The sequence below is a fragment of the Hippocampus bargibanti genome, linkage group LG04 (genome assembly GCF_051943395.1).
Source record: "Hippocampus bargibanti isolate YZ-2025 linkage group LG04, ASM5194339v1, whole genome shotgun sequence".
NCBI lineage: Eukaryota > Metazoa > Chordata > Actinopteri > Syngnathiformes > Syngnathidae > Hippocampus > Hippocampus bargibanti.
The window spans coordinates 33297528-33323122 of record NC_142737.1 but is presented as its reverse complement, the minus strand read 5'-3'; the positions used below and the strand labels follow the sequence as shown (position 1 = coordinate 33323122).

At 43.1% G+C, this 25595-nt stretch overlaps 2 protein-coding genes and 1 pseudogene across 3 annotated transcripts in view; 2 read left to right on the top strand and 1 right to left on the bottom strand.

Annotated features, from left to right (window-relative positions):
- The window catches only part of LOC148899815 (uncharacterized), a 121504-nt gene that overhangs the window by 14751 nt on the left and 81158 nt on the right, over positions 1-25595 (top strand). The gene's annotated exons all lie outside the window — the stretch shown is intronic.
- Positions 5826-19991, top strand: LOC148899821 (uncharacterized; annotated as a pseudogene). Its single transcript, XR_016114797.1, has 3 exons — positions 5826-6261; positions 6523-6639; positions 16319-19991. The product of XR_016114797.1 is annotated as an uncharacterized LOC148899821 (transcript).
- Positions 6634-11302, bottom strand: LOC148899822 (general transcription factor II-I repeat domain-containing protein 2B-like). The gene has a single exon (XM_088995298.1). The coding sequence runs from the start codon at positions 11120-11122 to the stop codon at positions 9953-9955; it is 1170 nt and encodes a 389-aa protein (XP_088851424.1). The 5' UTR covers positions 11123-11302; the 3' UTR covers positions 6634-9952.

Genomic DNA, 25595 nt, shown 5'->3' with positions numbered 1-25595 from the left:
CGGCGACTTTTAGCTTTTCAGCCAACACTGCAAGAGGAATGTTGTCGTCATCCTCTTCGTTAGCTGCAGATGTTTCCTCACTGCACCCTGGATTTTCAAATTTGCAGTGACGGAAGCAGTTCTTGATGGTGTTTTCGGACACCGTGCTCCACGCTTTGGAAATTGCTCTGATGGCATCCAAAACAGTCCATTGTTGAAGACACACGAGCAGCCGTCTGATACACACGAGCTGCCGTCTGAAAATGGCGTCTGCTCGGGAGAGCTGCTCACGTAACCAAGACAGGTGACCAAGTCGACCAATGGCGTGACCGATATATGAATATAAACAACAAAAATGGCCGGCGGGGGATGAAAAGGAGCACCATAATAACCGGATTATCGTAATAACCGGGTATCGTACTAAACGGTACTAATTATACATAAAAAGACTAGAAATGTGCAAGGGAAATGAAAATAGTATCGTAATAAGCGGTACTATCGATATAACCGATATCGATATAACGAGACTTTACTGTATATATATATATATATATATATATGTTTTTCCCATGATGGCGACGCGTGCACACACAGCAGCTCCCCTCTCCCGGCAAATTGGTCTTTTCATGTTTATTATGCTTGTTAAAGTCATTATAAGTGCCTTGCATGCTGGGTCCGAGAGGACAGCAATTTCATCTGTGCTGTATGTCATGCATATTAGAATATTTGACAATAAAGCTGACTTTGACACATCCCGTAATCCTTTCAGAATTGTACCTTTTCTGCACTACCATGTGCAAGTTGCTTTTCGCCATTGACGGCTTTCCCTTTGACCGCCCCTGCCCACTCATCGTTTTTTGGTATTGTTTATTTTTGATTATTCCCCTAGTCCTCTTTTTGGAACCAGCGCTTTGTGTTGTCGCTAAATAAATCATCCTGCACGGACCTCTGTCTCGTTGCAGGCTGGCTGTAGCGGTGGCAGCCGTATAATAAAAAAAAGGTCTGGCGATTGTGGTCATAAGTACAGGTGGTTGTCACTCGAGTCGGTCGTAAATCGGAAGTCACCATCATTTTTTTCACCCATTTCTACATGGTCTTTTTTTTCGTGCGGAATTTATTTAATAATAGAAAATTGAACACATTTCACAGCACAGGCAAGGGTGCTGTACGCTCAATGATGGGACAGGGGGGAAACATTGAAAATGAGTGAGAAAAAACTACATTTAATAACCATAACTAAAAGTAAAAAAAAAAAACAATTTCAATGTTCCCCAGGGGAAAATAAAGAATGTAAATACATTACAATCAGCCTGATAAAGCCTGCTCGGATGAGTTTCTCACCAGTATCGTTTCTTGAGTGTCTTTTTAGGAGTCGCTTCACAGAAATCTTTGGCCACAAGCAGAGAAGCAGAGAAGGAAAATGGTTTCACGTCAGTGTGGATTCTTGTGTGGTTAATTACAGCAATTGGCCCTTCTGGGAGAATTGCTTGCCACTGGGCAGGCAAAATATTTCTCAGCAGTGCGGATGATTGTGTGGCTAATTAAAATGCCCTTCTTCAAGAATCATTTGCAAAAAAACTGGGCATGCAAAAGCTTTCTCACCGGTGTGGATTGTCACGTGCACTTAAGTGATGCTTCCTTAAAAATCTTTTCCCCTTCTGAGAGAATCCTTTGCCACAAACTGAACAGGAAAAAGGTTTCTCGCCAGTGTGGATTCTTGTGTGGCGAATTAAATTGGCCTTCTTAGAGAATCCTTTGCCACAAACTAAACAGGAAAATGCTTTCCCAGAATCAGAAAACCTTTATTCGTCCCACAATGGGGAAATTTGCGGTCCACAGCAGCAATTTGAAAGGGGGTGGGATGGGGGGTTAAGGATAGAAAATAAGGTGTTCTAAGCATAACAAAATAAAAATGTCAACTGTATACTGTACAAATGTAAATGTACAAAACCGCTTCATAAAAAAACTGTACATGGTGCAAGCACCAAGAAAGGCAGATTGATATATTGCATCAACCCTTATTTAGAAGTGTCCAGTTTATTTGTATTTTTTTCACGTGTGATCATTGAGAATTGCAAAGCCTGACAGCAGTCGATAGGAACAAGCGGTGGTACCGCTCCTTCTTGCAGCGCGGGTGTAACAGTCTCTGGCTGAAGGAGCTACCCAGTGCTGTCAGGGTGGGCAGGAGGGGGTGGTAGGGGCTGTCAATCATAGCTTTTAGTTTAGCCAGCGTCCGTCTGTTGCCCACCTCCTCCAGAGAGTCCAGCGAGCAGCCCAGGACAGAACTGGCCCTCTTGAGAAGGTGCTCCAGTCTTTTCCTGTCCCGGGTGGTGATGCTGCCTGACCAGCAGACAATTCCATAGTGGATAGCTGAAGCCGCCACAAAGTCATAGAAAGTCTTTAGGAGTGATCCCCGAACTTGAAAAGACCTCAGTTACCATCCGTGTTTGTAGTCCAGTCCAGTTTATTGTTCAGAGTAACACCCATGTACTTGTAGGAGGTCACCCTCTCAATGTCCAAACCCTGAATGTTCAACGGTGCAGGTGAGGATTGAGGATTGTTTCCTGCAGAAGGATTGTTTCCTGCCGAACCACTGTGGGTTCTGGTGTGGCGAATTAAATGGCCTTTCCGAGAGAATCCTTTGCCACACACTGAGCAGGCAAAAGGTTTCTCACCAGTTTGGATTCTTGTGTGTTTACTTAAGGTTCCCTTCTGAGAGAATCCTTGGCCACAAACTGAACAGGAAAAAGGTTTCTCACCACTGTGGATTCTTGTGTGGCGAATTAATTTGGCCTTCTTAGGATAGGAGGCGAAACGTCCGAAACCTTCACTTTTGTACAGATGACGGCTGAAGAAACCTTCTCATCGATGGACCACTCCTGTACGACTGAGAGCTTACACAGACGTATTGCTGCCAACTTTGGGAGAGACATCCTTCTGCTGGTACGTAACTTAGAAAAGGCCACCTTTAAATTAGCTGATTTAAAGAACCACCTCAGATTCAATCTTAGATGTAGACAGAGCCGGTTAATTCCTAAATGCTTGAAGCAAGCACCCCTGGAACCCGGATACTTAGCCGATAAAATGCAACAAAATTATACTAGGAAAATTCTAAATTTGCGAATTAGGAGACTTAACATAGAGATAAAAAACAAACAGTCAGAAATAGAAACTTATTATCAGCGATTACAAACTAATCTTACCCACAAAATCTATCAGGAAGTGTGTGAATTTACTAAATCCGGTTATATGAGGCACCACAGCAAAACCAAAGAGAGACAAAAGGGTAAATTTCAAAAATTACTTTTACTGAAACAATCTCAGCTACTGGTAAACACGCGTAAAATTAGGTATGAACAGTTTGCAAGGGAGAATTGGATCAAAAATTTGTCAGACAGAGATCTCTCAGAGACAGAAAAGGCGGTACTTACAAAAGGTTTAAATTTCTCAGTGACTCCTAAAACTATACCTACAATAGATTATATCACAGCTACTGAATCGGCTATTAAAAATAACAAACTTTCGTATGCAGAGGCAGATGATCTACGCATTAAAATATCAGCTCTTCTCAGTAGTGCCAAACTTCCTCCGTCCAACATAACATTAGAAGAGAGAAAGGCGTTAACTACTCTACAAAAAGACAAAAATATTACTATTTTGCCAGCAGACAAGGGCAGATGCACAGTGCTGCTCAACACATTGGATTATGAAGACAAAATAAATAGGTTAATCAGTGATTCTAACACGTATGAGCAACTAAAAAGGGACCCTTCCAATAGATACAAGAAAGAAATGATTGACTGTCTCCAAAAGCTAGAGAAAGGAAAACATATAGACAAACAGATGTATTTTAGATTATACCCGGGAGAGGCCACGCCATGTATCTATGGCCTGCCAAAAATACATAAAGAAGGGTTCCCCCTCCGACCCATTGTTTGTAGCATTGACTCCTCTACATACAATGTAGCCAAATATTTAAAAACTATTTTAGCTCCGTTGGTTGGTAACACAGAATACCACGTAGAGAACACCACAGGGTTTGTAGAGAGGATCAAAGACCTCATATTGGAACCTGAGGAAACTTTGGCATCATACGATGTGACTTCTCTCTTTACATCTGTCCCAACCCCAGCAGCAGTCTCAGTGGTGAGGACGAGGCTGCTAGCGGATGTTTCTCTGCATGAAAGAACCAAACTGAAACCGGATCACATCTGCCAATTATTAGAAATCTGCCTTAATACTACGTATTTTCAATTTCGGGAAAAATTTTATAAACAAATCCATGGTTGTGCTATGGGCTCACCAGTTTCACCCATAGTGGCTAATCTTTACATGGAAGAGATGGAGAAACAGGCCCTCACATCCTTCCCAGGGACAAAACCTAGACACTGGTGTAGATATGTGGACGATACTTTTGTCATAATTAAGAAACAAGAAATTCAATCCTTCACAGATCATCTCAACTCTGTAGACTTCAACATTAAATTTACTCGTGAGGACATTCAAGAGAACCAACTAGCCTTCTTGGATTGTAAAGTAATTATAAAAGAGGACAGAGCGCTAAAAACAGAAGTCTTTAGGAAGGCTACGCACACTGACCAATACTTACTTTTTGACTCTAACCACCCTTTACAACATAAACTAGGAGTTATCAGAACCCTCCAGCATAGGACTAAACTAATACCAACTAGCACTGAAGGTAGAGAAAAGGAGTCAAAACATATCAGGAGAGCACTCACTAACTGTGGGTACCCTCAGTGGTCATTCAACAAATGTCAGAAAGAAAGAATAGCGAACGAAACCAATAATTCTCAAGATTCTAAAAGGAGAGGAGTAGCAGTACCGTACATTGCAGGAGTTTCTGAAAAATTACAAAGAGTCCTTTGGCAACATAAAATTCCTACTTATTTCAAACCGATAAACACGTTAAGGCAAAAATTAGTGCATCCAAAAGATAGGCTACCAAATGAAAAACAAAGTAATGTAGTTCATTCCATACATTGTAAGAATGAAAATTGTAAAGAGCAGTACATTGGGGAGACTCAACAAATTCTCAAAAAAAGACTTTATCAACATCGCAGGGATAATACTAGTGGGCCTCAATCGGCAGTACATTTGCACCTAAAAGCTAGCAACCACTCATTTGACGACAATGAGGTTAAAATCTTAGCGAAAGAACATAGATGGTTTGAAAGGGGGGTAAAAGAGGCGATTCTTATAAAACAACAAAATCCTTCATTAAACCGGTCTGGTGGTGTGAGGTTCAATTTGGATCGTTCATACAATAGCCTGCTCAGGCAAAACAGGTTAGGCAACTTTCGCAATGCTGATGAGGGTCGTTATGCTGATGAGGTGATACCAGGGGGTGTGGGGGTAATAGGCCAGTCGTTAGTCAGGAATGTAGGAACAATCAGTGGGGCCACAGGGAGGGGTCCCGCGCCCCCCCAACCTGAGAGTAGGGACCTATCATAGCTGTGTCCGGCGCCACCAGGTCTGGACATTAGGGATATATAAATGGGACCGATACGACCAGTCAGACTTTAGTTCGCTGACGAAGCCTCTTGGATAGGAGGCGAAACGTCCGAAACCTTCACTTTTGTACAGATGACGGCTGAAGAAACCTTCTCATCGATGGACCACTCCTGTACGACTGAGAGCTTACACAGACGTTGAGCGTTTATATTGACTTTTTTTCCGTCTCTTCTCCTTGGTGCTATTCTGAGACCGTTTTCATTCTGTCTGGGGGACGCGTAGTTGTCTGAATAATTTATTTGTATCCAAACCGCTGACGGTTTAAAATGCTTTTATTTCGAAGGTGGTGAACTGCGTTTACTGTGGACAGATTTCCGGGATGCAGAATAGTCACAATGGCTGACTTGATGCAAGCTCGGACTGAAACGCGGTCGACACCCGATGACCAAATTCTGCTGAATTTGTCGGCGAAGTGCTCGAAACGCCCACTTGGAGCGCCCAGCACTATCTTACTTGGTTAGAACATCTTTCGATGAAGCTTGTGTCCGATTAAAGTCGTCTCGGTGTACGTTGGACTTTCTAGGCCTCGTTTAGCTTCGCCGAGTTTGCTAGCAGCTAACAAAGCTCAACGCATCGCTCCGCAGAGATCGTAAAGGAAACATTTTGGAACTGTCGTGTGAACAATGGACGCAAGAAGGACACCAGAAGACGAGAAGGACGTTTGTGAAGAAAAAGATGACCGCAACGGAGAACGTCAACTGCTGGACGCCATTTTGAGGATGCAGCCAAGAATTGTTCTTCACAGATTAGGTTGGCTCTTACTGCTCGTCTTGCTTGTTTTCAAGTCTTTTTGAACAGGCTTCGTGTGTTGTTGGTTTTTGAATGCGCGCTTAAATAAGTAACATACACTTACTTGCAATCGCTACGAAAAACTACCATCTAGGTTACTGTTTAAAACGCTAGGACCGCTGCCAGAATGTCAAGCGCAACCGCGCCCTCGTGCTCAACGCATCACTCCGCAGAGATCGTAAGCGAAACATTTTGGAACTGTCGTGTGAACAATGTACGCAGGAAGGACACCAGAAGACGAGAAGGACCTTTGTGAAGAAAAAGAGGAGCACCAGGGACAACGTCAACTGCAGGACGCCATTTGGAGGATGCAGCCAAGAATTGTTCTTCACAGATTAGGTTGGCTCTTACTGCTCGTCTCGCTTGTTTTCTTCTTTCTGTCGTTTTGAACAGCCTTTGTGTATTGTTTTCTTGTACACACGCGCTCAAATAAGTAACATACAATGACTCTAGGAAATCACAAGTGCAAAAGCTCAAAGCTCTCATCACATATTTATAGAATCAAATGTCTCGAAAGTTGTGCGACATCAGGACTTTTGTTTCTGACCAAATCGATTCTGACCTGAAGTGGCTCTTGTAATTATATTGTTGCGCTAGTCATTCTGGCAGCAGTCCTAGCGTTTTAACAGTAACCAAAATATTAAATTTTCGTAGCGATTGAAAGTACTCATGAGAGAAAAATGATGCACAGCCGTGTTAATCATTGGTCTGGGAACTCGACAAACATTTGATTCTGCGCATGCTCTTAAAAATGCTTCACAATTTCCGGGTATCACATGATCAGCTCGTTTCGCAGGTGACGTCAATCATGAAATTTCCTCAATCGTGTCTTTGCCTCACACACACACATCCACACACGCGCACTCAACACTCCCACTCAAAGACATGTTCACAATTTCATGCAGCAAACAAAAAGAAAAAACACGAAAAACATCGAAACAAGAAATACATTGTTTTAAAAATAAAAACATCCTACATATTTGCAACACTGCAAGCTTTAAAATATTCACAGTTCTCCAAACAAATATCTCTTGAATCTTTCAAGTTTCACTTTTGTCACCGCCTTAACAAAAACATCCGCAACCATGTCGGACAATATTTTACAGATATTTTCCCCTCAGTGTGCGCAGACCGTACAAAATGATAATTAATATCTACGTGTTTGCTTCTTTGCCTACACACTGGGTTTTCGGACAAAGGTATTGCCCCCTGATTGTCCTGATATATTTTACTGGTACGTGACAATTACTGCTGTTTATCCCTTTTAATCATGGGACATGGTACATGCTTTCTTGAGTTGTGGCCGCCAGTGCCATATACTCAGCTTGACAGGTTGATAACGTGACAGTTGGCTGTTTTATACTCTTCGACGATATAGCTGGACCTTCCTTAGTTAGGCTAAAACAATATCCAGTTGTGCTCCTCCTGTCATTTGTATCGGCAGCCCAATCAGCATCACTATATCCCTCTAGTTTTGACTTTTCTTCACATTTTCTCAAAGTAAGCTCTTGATCTGTAGTACCTTTTAAATATTTTAGTAAATGTTTAACTGCAGTCGTATGCTGCTGTTTTGGTTCAGCTAGGTATTGAGAGTTTGCTAACAACCCAGCTTAAATCAGGTCTGGTACATGTCATTATGTATATTAGGCTGCCCACTATCTCTCTACCCTGATGAGTTCACAACTTCACTCTCACTGTTAAAGTCCAATTTCTGTTCACAAGGGGTGCTTCTTACTATGAATTCAGCCATTCCAAATTTTCTCAACATTCTCTCAATGTGTTTCTTTTGGGTTATTTTGATCTCTCCTTTACTTTGTTTCAAATCGATACCTAGGAAGTGTCTAAGTCAGGGGTGTCAGTCATTTTTTGCCGCGGGCCACATTGTAGTTATGGTTTCCTCTCGAGGGCCGTCATGAATTTGGGGAACCCGTTAGAATGTTTTAATCCCTTCAAATATTGCATATAGAGCACACAGCAAATTAATGAATAACTCGTTTTCAAATCTGAAGTCAAGAATAATGACTTTTATTGTGGTTGACATCCAAAAATATGAAATTTTGGCTCAGATTTTCGCAATCATCATGGAATTCAACAAGTTTGATTTGCTTTCGCGGGCCAGATTTGGCCCGCTGGCCTTGACTTTGACACCTGTGGTCTAAGTAGACCCATATCTTTCATTTTAAACCTTCTTTTTAGCATTTCTTTTACTTCACTGAGTATCGTTACTCGCCGCAATGATTAAGTCATCCACCCACACTAACAAAATGAGTTTTTTTTCAGATTTTCAGATTCTCTGTAGTAAACACAATGATCTGCATCATTTTGTATAAAACCATTCTTAATTAGGTGATTATTTAGTAACATAATCCAGTTACTGCTTGAAGCCAGACAGTGATTTGTTGAGCTTACATACCAAACGTTCTCCTGTTTGTGCTCCTGTTTCAGCACTCGGTTCTTTGCTTTTCTCAAGTTGATCTTGACTCTGTTTGATTTCCTTCAGGGGTACTTTACTGTAGCTCTGAATATCGATCGTCCCACAAGTCACAATCCGTTTGAGTTTGACCATCTCTGTTGTTTTTTATTAAAAAATTCACCAATCTATGTCTCAGAACTTTCCTTGTCAGGGTAGTACACACTATAGGCTGGACCATACTTATCATATCCTCCGAAAATCTGCTTCTCACATCTGGAATCTAACTTCTTTTTGTCCTGTTTATAAACATAACATTCACGGCCAAATATTTGCATGTTAGAAAGGTTGGGTGCCTTTCCTGTAAAAGCCTGGTAAAGTGTCTGCTGTAGCCGCTTACATGTAGCATCTGTTGCGAATTTGAGTGGCCGTTTCTACAGCATATGTCCATAGTTGCTTGGAAAGGTTACTTTCCAACACCGTGCATCTAGACCAGGGGTGGGCAATTATTTTTTCCATGGGGCCACATAAGAAACATAAAATATTGTGGAGGGCCGGGCCAAAAGGCTGAACTCAATTCTGCATAATATTAATTCTATTTCTTTTTTAAAAAGCAGTAAATAGCACTGTTTTGACAAGCTGGCAAGAATATACAGTAAAGTCTCGTTATATCGATAGTCAATGGAGTACGAAAAAATATTGATATAACCGGGACTATCGATATATCCGAACCTGTTTCCATGCAATTTTCTCCGTGCGTGCATAGAAATAGTATCGATATAACCGGGACTATCGATATATCCGATATCGATATAACGAGACTTTACTGTATATTAAAGTTAAGCAATGAAACTAAATACCAAATAAACTGAAAAAATGAGGTTGCCTTACAAAAATGTCTTCATTCAAATGTCTCAACACAATGGTAGACAAAATATTAACATTTTTTACTATTTGTGACTCATATTAGTAAACATATTCTGTCACATTCACTTCAAAACACATTTTGAGTACCATATACTGTAGGATAGTTGTGTAAAGGTTCTGAGCATTTTAAAGACATCACAATCTTGTCTTTTTGCACCAAACATTAAGCAAGATACAACATATTGACTGTCACTGAACTGTGATTTTGAGAAAAAGTGTCCCAGTTCATTGTTATCTGGTGCCTTACAGTAAGTAACATGCCTACATTTGTGGTCTAACTGCCTCATTTGGTGTTTCAATGTTCATTTTTCTTGTTCAGTGAGAGAAATCTAATCTCTGCTGGGCTTTAACAATTGCATCAAAGTCAGGCTGAATGTCTGAAGTGGAGATGCGAAGCACAGCTGACCGATGATCATCAATGAGAGAGGATCTGTACCTGGATTTTGTGAACTTCATCATTGAAAATGTTTGTTCACAAATGTAGGTAGAGCCAAAGAGAACAAACATCTTCTGAGAATGTCTTCTAATGTTTGGAAAGTTCCCCTCCTTGAGAGAAGAGTACAAATCCAGCAGAGATCCTGACTTCAAGTGCTCTGCCAGTACTTCATCAGATTGCAGGTCAATGAGTTCCAGCTGAACATCACTGGGTGCATCATCGACACTGAAGGTAAAGGGAGAGGAAATCATGTGCATTTCATCCTCCATTGTTCTTAGATCCTCAAATCGCCTTGCAAACTCACCATGCAATGCTCCTAACATGGATGAGTACCTGCAGAGGTTATCAGCTGATGGTGTGACTTGTTTCAGGGTTTGCATGTGAGTGAGAGTGTTGCTCTCCAGTTGTCTTGAAATAAACTGTATCTTTCTCATGAAAGCCTTCACAAAGCTGTGCATTTCATGTACAAAAAGGCCCTTGCCTTGCAGCTTGGTGTTCAGTTCATTCATCAGTGCAGTCACATCAACAGCAAATGCGAAATCTGCCATCCAGACCTCATCTGCAAACTCTGGGATGACCTTGCCTTTTGTCTCACAAAACTCCTGGATCTCTGCTTTCAGATCCCAGACTTTTTTTAACACTTTGCCCAGGTTGATCCATCTCACAGAAGTGTGGTTGCCAATGTCACTGTGCTCACTCTCATGCTCCTCCAGAAGTGTGACAAACAGTCTGTGATTCAGTGCCCGTGCCATGATGAAGTTAACTATTTTAGTAACAACATCAATAACATGGTTAATTTTTAGCACTAATTTGCACAACACATGTTGGTGTAAAATACAATCTAAAAATACTAATTTCTGATCAGGGTCCATTTCAGTCACTTTATCCTGCATGTGTTTTAAAAGTCCGACATTTTTCCCGGTAAAATTTGGACAACCCTCCGTGGTGACACCTGCCAGTCTGTCCCATTTTAGTCCCAACGCGTCCATACAAGCATTTACCTCAGTGAAGAGATCGCTCCCTGTCGTCCACCCTTTTAACGACCGCATTGCTGCCAGCTCCTCCGTAATCCTGAAGTCCGGCGTTATCCCGCGGACAAATACGAGTAGCTGGGCTGTGTCGCGGACATCACAACTCTCGTCCAGAGCCAAGGAGAAAAAGTCAAAACTTGGCACTTGGCTTGCTGTTAATGGCTATTTTGTGGGATATCACAAAGCTGGTCTTGGTTCCTGCATCCCTGGATGCATGAAGCCTGGTAAAAAAGCCTTGCTGCGTTTGTAGTTTAGCTCGCAAAGCTTCCGATGTCTGCGCTCTTTCAGCATCAGTTAGGTTTTTATATTTCTCTGCATGTTTCGTCTGGTAATGCCGACTGAAATTGTAGTCCTTCAACACGGCGATCTGCTCCCCGCAAACTAATCACACAGCTTTACCTCTTTTTTTAGCCTGAGCGGACATTTTTGAGGGCGAAAGTCGTCTTCTTGTGATTCAATCGCGCGCATGTCTTGAAATACGCATTACGTCATTTTGTGCATGAATTAAAAAAACAATTTCAGAATAAAAGCAGTGCAGCTTTAGCCCATGAATGAGGTGAAATTAAAAAGTATGTTTATTTTGAAATTTTCAATTTAACTTACACTCGCGGTCAGAGTCAACCAAAGGTATGTGGCCCGGGCCATACAATGCCCAGGCCTGTCATACGGGCCAGTCAGTGCCACCCGGAGGGCCGAATGTGGCCCGCGGGCCGTGCAATGCCCAGGTCTGATCTAGACATCTCAAATAGTGTTTGCCAACCTCCCTTGACAGTACCGTTCTGGTGGGGCGAGTAGAGTGCACTCGTCTCATGCCTTATCCCAGGGGCCGGGAACTGATGGCTCGCGAGCCATATATGGCTCTTTTGATGATTGCATATGGCTCGCCGATAAATCGAAATACACATTCTCGCTTTTTTCTGTTCATTTTCTGTTGGGGCTGGAGTTGGCGGAAAGCCCAATTTTGATTGGATGATACTGGCCGTCAGTCAAAACAGGTAAACACCCCTTTAAATGAGCCCCACGTGTGCACTTCAGCTTGAATGCATCAAGGATTAGTCTTTGTGGAGAGAAAAGGTTGTGATTCTAATTTGCAATTAAACGATACAGTCGACAAAACAGTCAAAGTCAGGCTAGCTCTCTGCGGGACAGGATGGGGCCAAGACTCTCTGGGTGGAGCCATCTTAGGGGGATGTATTTGCCCTCCAGGACACAGCCTCTCGTGACATCACACAAGCCCCATGTTAACGTTAACATCAATGTACTTCTGTGAGAAGTATGTTGCATCGCAAGTGTGGAAGCTAATGAGCCGTGTGCAGGCTAGCGCTAGCTAGCAGTGACTTTGCCTATGGAGCCGGCAAGTTCACTTTCATTCCGATCGTTTGGCTGGATTTTTACCAACCATAGGAACGGAAAACCATTCATGTTAACGGTGAGTACGATCACAAAGTTATTTTAAAGAATACATTCTGACATTTTGTTGCAAAGTGGCCGTGCGCGTGTGTATGTGTGCGCGCCGGTGTGTGTGTGTGTGTGTGTGTGTGTGTGTGTGTGTGTGTGTGTGTGTGTGTGTGTGTGTGTGTGTGTGTGTGTGTGTGTGTGTGTGTGTGTGTGTGTGTGTGTGTGTGTGTGTGTGTGTGTGTGCGCGCGCGTTGTGGCTCTCACTGAAGGGCCATTTTTAAATACTTAACTTTTATGGCTTTCTGAGTCAAAAAGGTTCCCGACCCCTGCCTTATCCCATTCTTTCTTCGTAAGATTGAAACTCTTGCCCAGTGAACTCTGTGCCATTGTCGGATCGGATGCATTTTACTTTTTTGAATTTTGAATTTTTATGTAGCCTTTGTCGTGTCAGCCTTTGCCTTAATAAAATATGGGAAAATCATCCCACTGAGGTCATCAGTGAATGCTATTGCGTACCTATAGCCATTTCTATCTGTCGGTTCTAGAGGACCGCCCAGGTCTGTGTGCACTAGCTGTAGCACAGTTGCAGCTTTAGCATCTGCATGTCTGTTCCTGCTCTGTATCAGCTTGCCCTGTGTGCAGATTTCAGTTTTGATTAGGCTTGTGTTTCCCTCTAATAGACATTCCTTTAACCACTTTTTCCTAATTTAGCAACATCTTCGAAGTTACAATGACCCAGTATTTTGTGCCAAGTTTGGCATAACAAGTTTATCACAACAACCATACACTTCATCGACATTTTTCTCTACTCTTGTGTTTAGGTGATACACTCTACCAAACACCTCCATTTTGAATTTTGTCCCATCCCTGTGGACTAACCAGTCATCACCGTGTTTGAAGCATGCCTCCACTCGCTATTGCTGCTTTGATGGCGAATATCTTCCTTTCCTTTCGGCTTTTCCCTTGACGGGGTCGCCACAGCAAATGATTGTCCTCCATCTTTAGAGGTTTGATCCGCATGTTTGTTTTGGCCAAGCTTTTACGTCGGATGCCCTTCCTGACACAACCCTCTGTATTTTACCCGGGCTTGGATGGCGAAGATGTTCTGCGGAAATGCTGGGATGTAGAGTGCTTGCTTGAGTCTCGTCTTCACGCGTCGTCCCTCGCTGTCCAGCAAGTAGACCTCAGCCTCTCCTCTCATCTTTGCTATTCCGCTCACCTTGGGTCCGTCAGCGAGCTCAATGATGTGGTCCTCGGGTTTGAAGCTCTTGTCGACTGTTTTGAACTTTGTGGCGTCGTTGACCATATGTGCTGTGGCGCCACTGTCGACCATAAAGCCTTTCTTGTTTCCACTTGTCGGCTGGTCATTTAGATTGAAGAAGGATGTGTGCTCTGACTTGATTTCGTCAGCAGCTCCCTTCATGATGTCGCGGCCTCGCCCTCGACCGTGTCGGCTTTGATGTGGCGTGTCCCACCTTCTTTCTTCTCTTCTCGTCTGGGAAGTAAGTGCGAGGACATGTCCTGGCCATGTGCCCTCTCTTACCGCAGGTGTAGCACTCGACATCAGCCAGGTCAATTTTCCTTCCTCTCCCTCTCCCATGCGGTCTTGTAGTCCCGCTAGTTTTATTACATTGTCTTCGTTGGAACTCTGGTCACCTTTTCCATACTTTTCGGTATTCTCAAAACTTCTTAGCTTAGTTTTGAATTCGCCGAAAGTCATTCTGTCATTAGATTGGGTGACGTGCACAACGAACGGTTTGTAAGAGTCAGGAAGTCCTTTTAGCACCATGGGTATCTGAAGCCCGTCGCTAATGTGCTCTTTTCAGGCAGTCAGCTTTATTGTCAAATATGCAGGACATACTGCACAGATGAAATTAGTGTCCTCGCGGACCCAGCATGCAAGGCACTTATGACTTTCACAAACATAATAAACATAAAAACGCCAATTTGCCGGGAGGGGGGAGCCGCTGCTCGGATAACTGTCTCATAGCTGCCTTTTCGGAGTGAAGAAAGTTCGCAATACAAACTCACCACTCGTGGTTTGTCCTGTCCAGCATAATGCTCACGGAGAATCTCCAGTGCTCTTCTCCCATCACGTTTTGCGTCCCTCACGACTCGTGATAGGCTCTTATTGTCCAGACATTGCACCAACTCTGCATATGCCTCTCCATTCTTAGCCTTGTTTTCGGCGAGAGCTTCTTCGCTGTCTTCCTCAATGTTCGAGACGCCCAATATAACGTCTCTGAGGCCTCGCAACTCCACGTGCGCCAGGAACCTCGTCTCCCAGAGCTCGTAGTTTTTCTCATCGCCATTGAACGAAAGTCTAAACCAGGGGTCGGGAACCATGACTCGCGAGCCATATTTGGCTCTTTTGATGACTGCATATGGCTCGCCGATAAAACAAAATATACTCATTTTTTTCGCCGTTCATTTCCTGTTGGGGCTGCAGTTGGTGGAAAGCGCAATCTTGATTGGATGACACTGATCTAGGTTGGCCGAAGGCGCCATTATGATCGGATGATACTGGCCGTCATGTTGAAACAGGTAAACACCCCTTTAAACGAGCACGAGTGTACTTCAGGGTGAATGCACCGGAGCGTTCGCCCTTTGAGGAGAGAAAATGTTCTGATTCTAATTTGCAATGAAACAATACCATCGATGAAACAGTCGAATGTCAGTGACATTTTAACAAGCCCCATGTTAACGTTAGCATCAACATACTTCTGGGAGAAGTATATTGCAGATAGCAAGTGTGGAAGCTTATGAACCGTGTGCAGGCTAGCTAGCAGTAATTTCGCCTCTGGACCGGCAAGTTGAATTTCATTCCGATCGTTTGCCTGGACTTTTACCAATCACAAGGAACGGAAAACCATTCATGTTAGCAGTGAGTACTATCACAGTTATTTTAAATAATACATTCTGATATTTTGTTGAAAAGTGGCTGTGCGTGTGTGTGTGCGCGCACGTGTGTGTGACTCTCACTGAAAAACATATCTAAATATTTTACTTTTATGGCTCTCTTCGTCAAAAAGGTTCCCGAACCCTGGTCTCAACCATCTTTGGCCTGTGGTACTGGGCTCATAACCTGTTGCGCTAGTCATTCTGGCAGCAGTCCTAGCGTTTTAACAGTGACCAAAATGGTAAATTTTCGTTGCGATTGAAAGTACTCACGAGAGAAAAATGATGCACAGCCATGTCAATCATTGGTCTGGGAAACGACAAACATTTTATTCTGCGCGTGCTCTTAAAAAGGCTTCACAATTTCTGTTTATCACATGATCAGCTCGTTTCGCAGGTGATATCAATCATGAAATTTCCCCAATCATGTCTTTGCCTCACACACACATCCACACACGCACACTCAACATATATGAAAGACTCGTTTTTGCTTGTTCGACTATCAATGCCTGACTAGAGACCAAATGGAGCATTCACTGCTTTGAGTCAGTCCCTGTTTGTGTCTGTAGGCTGTGTATGTGAGTGTGTGTGGCTGGGGGAAGCAAGTGTGCACGCTGAGACAGACAGACAAAGAGAGAGATTGTGTTTGCATGAAAAAAGAAGCACATCTGTAAAAAGCAGCACTTTTCTCAGTGTCTTCATGATCGAAACAGAAACATGTTGGCTGTGAGAGGTGGAAGCAATGGCTAGCAGCTCGTGCAGGCAAGACAATGTTTCTTCGCCGGCGTCAAAGTCTTGAAATCAACCATGAATGTGATGCTGTTCATGTCACATTTTGAGTGATAATCTGAACTCATTTAACTCTTGGTAACTTTCACCATAATTTCATGTGTGTCTCTTTTTTTTTGTGTCATGCAGGCATCAGTGAAGATGCTTGTCCTGCGCGGCTGAATGCAGAGCCCTCTCACTTTGAAGAGGAAGAAGAGGAAGTCCGCGACATTAAAAGAGAGGAGGAGCCAGAGCACCCTTGCACCAAAAGTGATGATGGTCAAGTCGAAGAGTGTCACGGTGATCAGGCGTGTCCCACTGACAACAAACACTGCAAATCTTCTCTGTGTGGCAAAACGTTGACTGATCAGAGTCGAATGAAAAAGCATGCGAGAACCCATACTGGTGAGAAACATTTTGCCTGCTCAGTTTGTGGTCAAGCATTCTCAATGAAGAGCCATTTATTTCGCCACACAAGAATCCACACTGGTGAGAAACCTTTTTCCTGTTCAGATTGTGGCAAAGGATTCTCTCAGAAGGGAAACCTAAGTCAACACACAAGAATCCACAGTTGTGAGAAACCTTTTTCCTGTTCAGATTGTGGTCAAACATTCTCAAGGAAGAGCCAGTTAATTCGCCACACAAGAACCCACACTGGTGAGAAACCGTTTTCGTGTTTAGTTTGTGGCAAAGAATTCTCTCAGAATGGTCTTTTAATTCGCCACACAAGAACCCACACTGGTGAGAAACCGTTTTCCTGTTCAATTTGTGGCAAAGGATTCTCTGAGAAGGGCCGTTTAATTGGCCACACGAGAATCCACACTGGTGAGAAACCTTATTCCTGTTCAGCTTGTGGCCAAGTATTCTCTCAGAAGGGAAGCCTAAGTAAACACACAAGAATCCACAGTTGTGAGAAACCTTTTTCCTGTTCAGATTGTGGTCAAATATTCTCAAGGAAGAGCCAGTTAATTCGCCACACAAGAACCCACACTGGTGGGAAACCGTTTTTGTGTTTAGTTTGTGGCAAAGGATTCTCTCAGAATGGCCATTTAATTCGCCACACAAGAACCCACACTGGTGAGAAACCTTTTTCCTGTTCAGTTTGTGGCAAAGGATTCTCTGAGAAGGCCCATTTAATTGGCCACACTAGGATCCACAGTGGTGAGAAACCTTTTTCCTGTTCAGTTTGTGGCAAAGGATTCTCTCACAGGGTCTCTTTAAATAGCCACACAACAATCCACACTGGTGAGAAACCTTTTTCCTGTTCAATTTGTGGCAAAGGATTCACTCGCAAGGGCTCTTTAATGAGCCACACAAGAACCCACACTGGTGAAAAACCTTTTTCTTGTCCCGTTTGTGGCAAAAGATTCTCTCAGAAGAGTTATTTAATTCTCCACACAAGAATCCACAGTGGCGAGAAACCCTTTTCCTGCTCAGTTTGTGGCAAAGGATTCTCTCGGAAGGGCCATTTAATTGGCCACACTATAATCCACAGTGGTGAGAAACCTTTTTCCTGTTCAGTTTGTGGCAAAGGATTCTCTCGTAAGGGCCATTTAATTGGCCACACAAGAATCCACAGTGGTGAGAAACCTTTTTCCTGTTCAGTTTGTGGCAAAGGATTCTCGGAGAAGGGCTCTTTAATGAGCCACACAAGAATCCACACTGGTGAGAAACCTTTTTCCTGTTCAGTTTGTGGCAAAGGATTCTCTGAGAAGGGCTCTTTAATGAGCCACACAAGAATCCACAGTGGTGAGAAACCTTTTTCCTGTTCAGTTTGTGGCAAAGGATTCTCTCACAGGGTCTCTTTAAATATCCACACAAGAATCCACATTGGTGAGAAACCTTTTTCCTGTTCAGATAGTGGCAAAGGATTCTCTGAGAAGGGCTCTCTAATTAGCCACACAACAATCCACAGTGGTGAGAAACCTTTTGCCTGTTCATTTTGTGGCAAAGGATTCTCTCAGAAGAGCCATTTAATTAGCCACATAAGAACCCACACTGGTGAGAAACCTTTTTCCTGTTCAGTTTGTGGCAAAGGATTCTCTGGTAAGGGCCATTTAATTAGCCATATAAGAACCCACACTGGTGAGAAACCTTTTTCTTGTTCCCTTTGTGGCAAAAGATTCTCTCAGAAGCACCATTTAATTCTCCACACAAGAATGCACACTGGTGAGAAACTTTTTTCCTGTTGAGTTTGTGGTCAAACATTCTCAAGGAAGAGCCATTTAATTTGCCACACAAGAATCCACACTGGTGAGAAACCTTTTTCCTGTTCAGATTGTGGTCAAACATTCTCAAGGAAGAGCCAGTTAATTTGTGGCAAATGATTCACTTGCAAGGGTTCTTTAATGAGCCACACAAGAACCCACACTGGTGAGAAACCGTTTTCGTGTTTAGTTTGTGGCAAAGGATTCTCTCAGAATGGCCATTTAATTCGCCACACAAGAACCGGCTCTGGTGAGAAACGTTTTGCCTGTTAAGAATGTGGTCAAAGATTTTTAAGGCAGCATCACTTAAGTGCACGTGAGAATCCACACCGGTGAGAAAGCTTTTGCCTGCAATGTTTGTTGCAAAGGATTCTCGAAGAAAGGCATTTTAATTAGCCACACAATAATCCGCACTGCTGAGAAATATTTTGCCTGCCCAATTTGTGCCAAACAATTCTCTCAGAAGAGCCATTTACTGTAATTAGCCACACAATAATCCACACTGGTGAGAAACCATTTTCCTTCTCTGCTTGTGGCCAAAGATTTTTTTCTGAGGGGACTCCTAAAAACACTCGAGAACCGATAATGGTGAAAGACTCATCCGATCAGGCTTTATCAAGCTGATTCTAAATTATTTACATTCTTTTTTTCTCCATTGGTGCATTGAAATCATTTTTCCCAACTTTTAGTTATGATGTTTGAACATATTTTTTCCACTCATTTTCAAGGTTTTGTTCTCCCCTGTACCATTGTTGACTGTACAGCACCCTACGTATTGTGAAATGTGTTTAATCATCTGTTAAATAAAAACAAATATTAACCCGAAAAAAATGTCCATGTGTAAATGGGCAAAAAAAACTACTATATACTGTATAGTAAGGCGTTTTTCGCCTGAAAAAACGAACAGCCATGTATAGCAATCTTGTCAAACCCAGGCCCGCGGGCCATCCTTGCCCCGCACCACAATTATATTTTGCCTGCACTACAATTATATTTGGTCGGCGAGATGATCTAATATGTATTACATCTGGCCCGCCGGCCCGTATCACAGAGCACGTACCACTAAAGGTGCCTACACATTGAACGCGTCACGAGCTATGTGGCGTCAGCGCAGCCATTTATTGTGTATGTGCGACGTCAGCGGCAGAGCGCCACGCAAGGGTGGCGTTTGACGCCCGATTCAACTCATTTTTTATTCAAGCGTCAAAACGCTGTGACGACATCTTCTGTTTGTGTCCTAAAAACACATACGGATGGCAAATGGAACAGGCTTGATGTGTGACAGCCTCCATGTGTGCATGGAGATTATTGAGCTGCAGTGTGCTCAAGTTAAAATTTGACTGTCGGTGCTGCGCCATTTCCACCTGACCTCCCTTACCCGTCGACACCAAATGGTTGTGCCAGGAGTCCTTTTATCTGCCACTGATTGAAACTACCAACACCTGTGCAGGGAGGGCCGACAGCCCCACCTGTTGGCCGCCAACCAGAACGTGACAGGCTGCCACTGATTGAAAAGACCAACACCTGTGCAAGTGCAGGCGGCGCCGACAGCGCCACCCGTTGGTCGCCAACCAGAACGCGACAACTGGCCATATAGTTATAACGCATCTTAATTTGACTGCAATATGATGTTTTGTTAATTGTAAAAGAATAGTTTAATTAAATAACAATTTCAATAAAATGTAAACGAAATTGGACTTCAATGTTAAATGCACATAAAAAATGGCAAAACAAAGTATCATTTGATAAATGATTAACACAAGGTTGAATATTAAAATAAGGCAATCAGAACGTGCCAAACAACTTGTTAAATGCCTTTGATGTGGCTGCTGTGGGCCCACTCGGCCTTGTTTGGTGAGCCCGTGAAGCACAGAAATCCACAGTGAACAAGCAAAAACGCATTTAAAAAGACAACACGGGCGTCAAAGGACATGTTCAAAGACAGGTCGACGAATAGGAAACAACGTTGCTTTGATTCTATCATCCAATACAAAGCGCAGAACAGTGTGGTGTATTAACCACAAAAGTTACAGATTACAGGTTGTTTGCATGCACAGACTTGCCATACCTTGCATTTGTCATCTACTCTGCATGTGTGTAAATGTTCCACATTCATCCCCGTGTCGGCTGATGCAACAAGTCGCGGTCAATACAGATTACCAAGGATAACGCGTCTGCTTCGTCACAAAAACGCCACATCTGGCGACGAGGAAAATTAAATTTTAGGGTAGAAGAAATACTCTAAAGCAGGGGTGTCAAACTCCGATCCTCGAGGGCCGCAGTCCTACATGTTTTCCAAGTCTCCCTGTTCCAACACACCTGGGAGACTTGGGAAAACATGTAGCACTGCGGCCCTCGAGGACCGGAGTTTGACACCCCTGATCTAAAGTATAGGGAGGTAAGATGGCTTACTTTTCACAACGACCAGACAAGTTTAAACCCGAGATTGATTCGTGGTCTGCCTACGTGGAGCGCAAGGAACTGTTGTTCGAGGCACAAAATGTCGACGGCAAGAAAGTTCTCGTTTTATTGAGCTTAATGGGCGCATTAGCATATAATAATAATAATACATTTAATTTACAAGCGCATTTCTGAACACTCAAGGACACTTATATGGGCTTTTACGTAATTTAGTGCAAACTGCCAAGCCCAGAGATAAGACTTTTGCAGAAATTGTATCCACATTGAAAAAATACGATGAGCCCAAGTCGTTGGTGATTTCGGAGCACTTTCGGTACCGTAAATGCGCACAGAAGAGCAGCCCGACGGTGACGGAATTTGCCGCTGAATTACATCAACCTGGTGTACGAGGTGTGATATCGACGACAGACTCAACAAGGCTCTACATGATGGCTTTGTCAGTGGAGTCGCTTCGGAGGCCTTGCAACGCAAGTTACTCACGGAGGATGGCCTGTCGTTTGCGAAAGCCGTGGTGCTTGCAGTCAACACGGAGACTGCCCACCGGGATGCACAGCAGTTGATTAAAAGGGAAGATGTCACAACGCAAGTCTACAATTTTAGAACCAAAGGGGAGGAGCGCACCAACACACCAACATGGATGCTACAGATGCAAAGGCACAAACCATCGTGCAAATGACTGTTTCTACAACAGTTCAAAATGTCATCACTGATGTAAAGTATGTCATATTCAAAAGGCATGTCGGGCTCGGGCACAAGCATTTAATGTTAACAAAAAAGTTGGGAAGATTAACAGAAAGATAAATAATAGTAAAATGACTGGCTATGTAGAAACTGACGAAAAAGATGATGTTCCATGTTACAAGTCCACGTGTATAGTGCTAATGGCAGCCAGAGATCATATAAGACCGTTTTTGACATAAACGGAACAAAGATTTCAATGGAGATTGACACCGGCGCTGGTGTCGGCATTATCTCTGAAAATGTGTATGAGTGGTCATTCTCGCATATACCAGTAGATGGGAGTTGTGTAGCACGAAAGGGCTATTTAGGGGAACCAAATCCTGTCAGAGGTCAATTTCATGTGAAAGTGAGACATGAATCTCAGACTGCTAACTTAACACTGGTAGTTGTGGGGGTGAATGGGCCATCACTATGTGGATGAGAGTGGCTAGATAAAATAAAATTAAACGGGGAAACAATCAAAACAGTCACAAAAACCAAAATGCTGCGATCTCCAAGACCAGAGTCAAGCCCAGAAATACTCGCAAAACATGATGTTTTCAAAGATGAGTTAGGGACACTAAAGGCCATTAAGGCATCAATATCTGTCAAACCTGATGCAATCCCTGAATTTCAAAAGGCCCGCCGTGTTTTGCCTTTTGCAATGAAAGACAAAGTTGAAAAAGAACTAGAACGTCTTGAGAAAGATGAAATCATCACTCCTGTCAAGCACAGCGAGTGGGTCGCTCCAGTAGTCCCAGTACCCAAGCGGACTACGTCTATGCGGTGATTACAAAATAACAGTGCATCAAGCCATTAACATTGCGTCTTATCCACTACCACGCATCGAAGAGGTGTTAGCCACACTATGTGGTGGTAAAATATTCTCAAAAATAGATTTGGCTACAGCTTGCCAACAAATTCTTCTTGACGATGACTCAAAAAAGTATACCACAATCAACCCACACAAGGGACTGTTTGTGTACAATAGACTTTGTTTCGGTATTAATTCTGCTGTCAGTATTTTTCAGAGAATAATGGAAAATCTAATGAGCGATCTCAATGTAGTGGTATACTCGGATGACTTACATGTTATGGGCCGAGATGAATCCGAGCACCTAACAAACCTTGACAGTGTTCTTCAGCGACTGAAAGAAAATGGTCTAAGAGTGAAGAAGACCAAATGGATTGGATTTGCCTTTATTAGTCTCGCAGTGGAGAAATTTACATTTCACAGCAGCAAAGTTATGAAAGAAACGAAATTAGAAAAGCAAAACATAGGAGCTGCTGGAAAGGCAGCCACTCTTGCGGCGCCGTCTTGAAGTCAAAAGAACAAAAAAAAACTAAATAACATATAACATGACAACACAGACACAGAGAGACATTCATTCTTAAGCACTTTCTTTACCCTCTTTGTTACATAAAGCAGTTCCAGATGAAAGAGAGGATCAAAGCGTCTCTTCACCAGTGGATCAGGGACATAATGGTGGAACGTGCACGTCGACTACAAGCGAAATGTTGAAAACAAACACGCAGCTGTAGCATCCATTGACGAAAAGAGATTGTCTCACATCTCCTGTCCCTCATAAATCTGCTTCAATTCCAACCCGTGACAGTTCCATATACGCATTGGCGCTCTGCGTTGACGCTCCTTCCTTCTTATCGCGGGCTCCTCAAGCCATGCATCCATCCAGCCGCAGACTGTCCAACAGCACCGACCTTTCCACTGAACAAAGCGGGGCTGTGAAGATGCTGCCCATTACAGGCACAAAAAAACCCACAATGGCCCCGGTGGTGTCCAGCGATGACAGTCGAATGGCACTGACATTCCTCCCATTCAAAAACAGTACTGGCATATTCATGCTGCCGAAAAGGCACAACCGCTCAGCACAGTCTCCTCCTTGATGAATGTAATGGTCAAACTTGCTGAAAAACAATCCGTATCCGATTCCACGCGACGCACAACAACACAAAGTGACAAAAGAAAACGCAACAAAAAGACAAAAACAACAAAAAAAGCAAGGCTCATGAGAGCACTTGCTGACGGCTGCCTACTCAGGCGCCATCTTGGACTCCTTTTCCAAATGTGACTTTGAAAAGATGCAGATTGAATATCTGAGGCACATAATAGATACAAAAGGTGTCTACCCATCAAAAACAAGGTCAGAGCCATTCAGGAAGCTTCCGTTCCCACAAACATAAAAGAATTAAGAGCCTTTTTAGGTATTTTAAATTATTATGGATGCTTTGTACCACATCAAAGCACAGTTTTAGCACCACTTTACAGATTGCTAAAACAGAAAACAAAATGGAAATGGAGTCAAGAGGAACAGAGCGCGTTCAACAAATGTGTAAAGAACTGTTAACAAGTGACAATGTATTGACTCATTACAATCCCCGCCCTCCACTTACACTCGCATGCTGTGCTTCTGCTTATGGGATTGGAGCTGTCATTCAGCATACAACACCTGATGGGAATGAACATCCCATTGCTTATGCTTCACAAACACTCTACCCGGCCGAAAAGAACTACTCACAGATAGAGAAGGAGGCTTTGAGCCTGTTCTATGGAGGAAAGAAATTCCACCAATAACTTTGGAGGCGAAACTTTGAAATGATAACTGACCACAAGCATCTACTGACGCTCTTTGGCGAACATAAAGGACTACCAGCAATGGCAAAGATGGACAATTATATTGTCTGCTTATGATTATGACATAACCTACAGGCAATCGGAGGCACATGGTAATGCAGATGGACTGTCCCGTGTCCCCCTGCCTGAGACAACTTACAACGGAACAGGGACAATGACAGCATGTCTCAATGCAATGATTTGTGAACACCTGGAGGAGGCGCCACTGTGTGCAAAACAAATATCAAAAGCTACACGCAAAGATGCTGACCTCTCGCTGCCATATAGATACATCCAGTTACGATGGCCAACAGAGATTCCCGAAAATCTCTGAATATATCTCAAAAAGAAAAACTTTTCATTGAACAAGGATGTATTATGTGGGGGACAAGAGTAGTAGTGCCAGAGAAAATGAAGCGAGCAGTGTTAAAAGAGATCCACGACGGACACCCTGGCATACTCAAAATGAAGACAATTGCACGGCAACATGGCTGGTGGCCAAATATTGATAAGGAAGCAGAGAAGGTGTGGAGGGAATGTGAGACGTGCCAGCAAGAACAACGCATGCTCGCCATGTTCCCGGGCTACAGCCAGGGGTGGGCAAACTTTTTGACTCCCGGGCCGCATTGGGTTCTAAAATTTGACAGAGGGGCCGGGCCAGGAGCATTTGGAGGGAGTGTTTGGGCCAGAAATACTAAACCTAAAGCATTAAAGGACAACCGACGCCTCAGGACAAGTTATGTCCATAATATGTTAAATCACTTCAAATGACTTCGACTGAGCGTATTTTACAAAGATTCCACAGCATATAGCTAAAGTTTACGTTTTAAGACTTGCGCTGAATATTCATGAAGTCTTGTTTTCGAGTTGATGACGATCCCCATGTGATGTCACGTTAGGACCGCCCCTGACCAAGAAAGCGACACACAATGCATTTTGCGGTACTTTGTTTAGTCTGAAAACTTCGTGTTGATCCGTGTTGATGGCGAAATTAGAAGGAAAAGACATAAATAACGCGATGGTGAATCGTTGTGTGTTGCACCAAGACAACTACAGTAAAGTCTCGTTATATCGATATTCAAGGGAGTCCGAATAAATATCGATATAACCGGGACTATCGATATATCCGACCCTGTTTGCATGTAATTTTCTCCGTGCGTGCATAGAAATAGTATCGATATAACCGGGACTATCGATATATCCGATATCGATATAACGAGACTTTACTGTATTTGATATTCGCTGACACAAATTCCCAGCTGACAAATCAGCCCATTTCCAATGGAGCATGGGCGCCATCTTCTGCATTTTCTGGGCGCTAAATTGGAGTCCAGACGCCTCAAAATGAGACGGAAGGACTTCTTTAATCGATTGCAAACATTTATGCTTTCCTCTTCAGAACTATTTGAATCATATTCATAACTGGATGAGTAACAAGAAAGCATCT

Bases quoted from the DNA above. Each gene is read 5' to 3' on its own strand.
- LOC148899822 (XM_088995298.1), bottom strand. From the start codon at position 11,122: ATGCGGTCGTTAAAAGGGTGGACGACAGGGAGCGATCTCTTCACTGAG.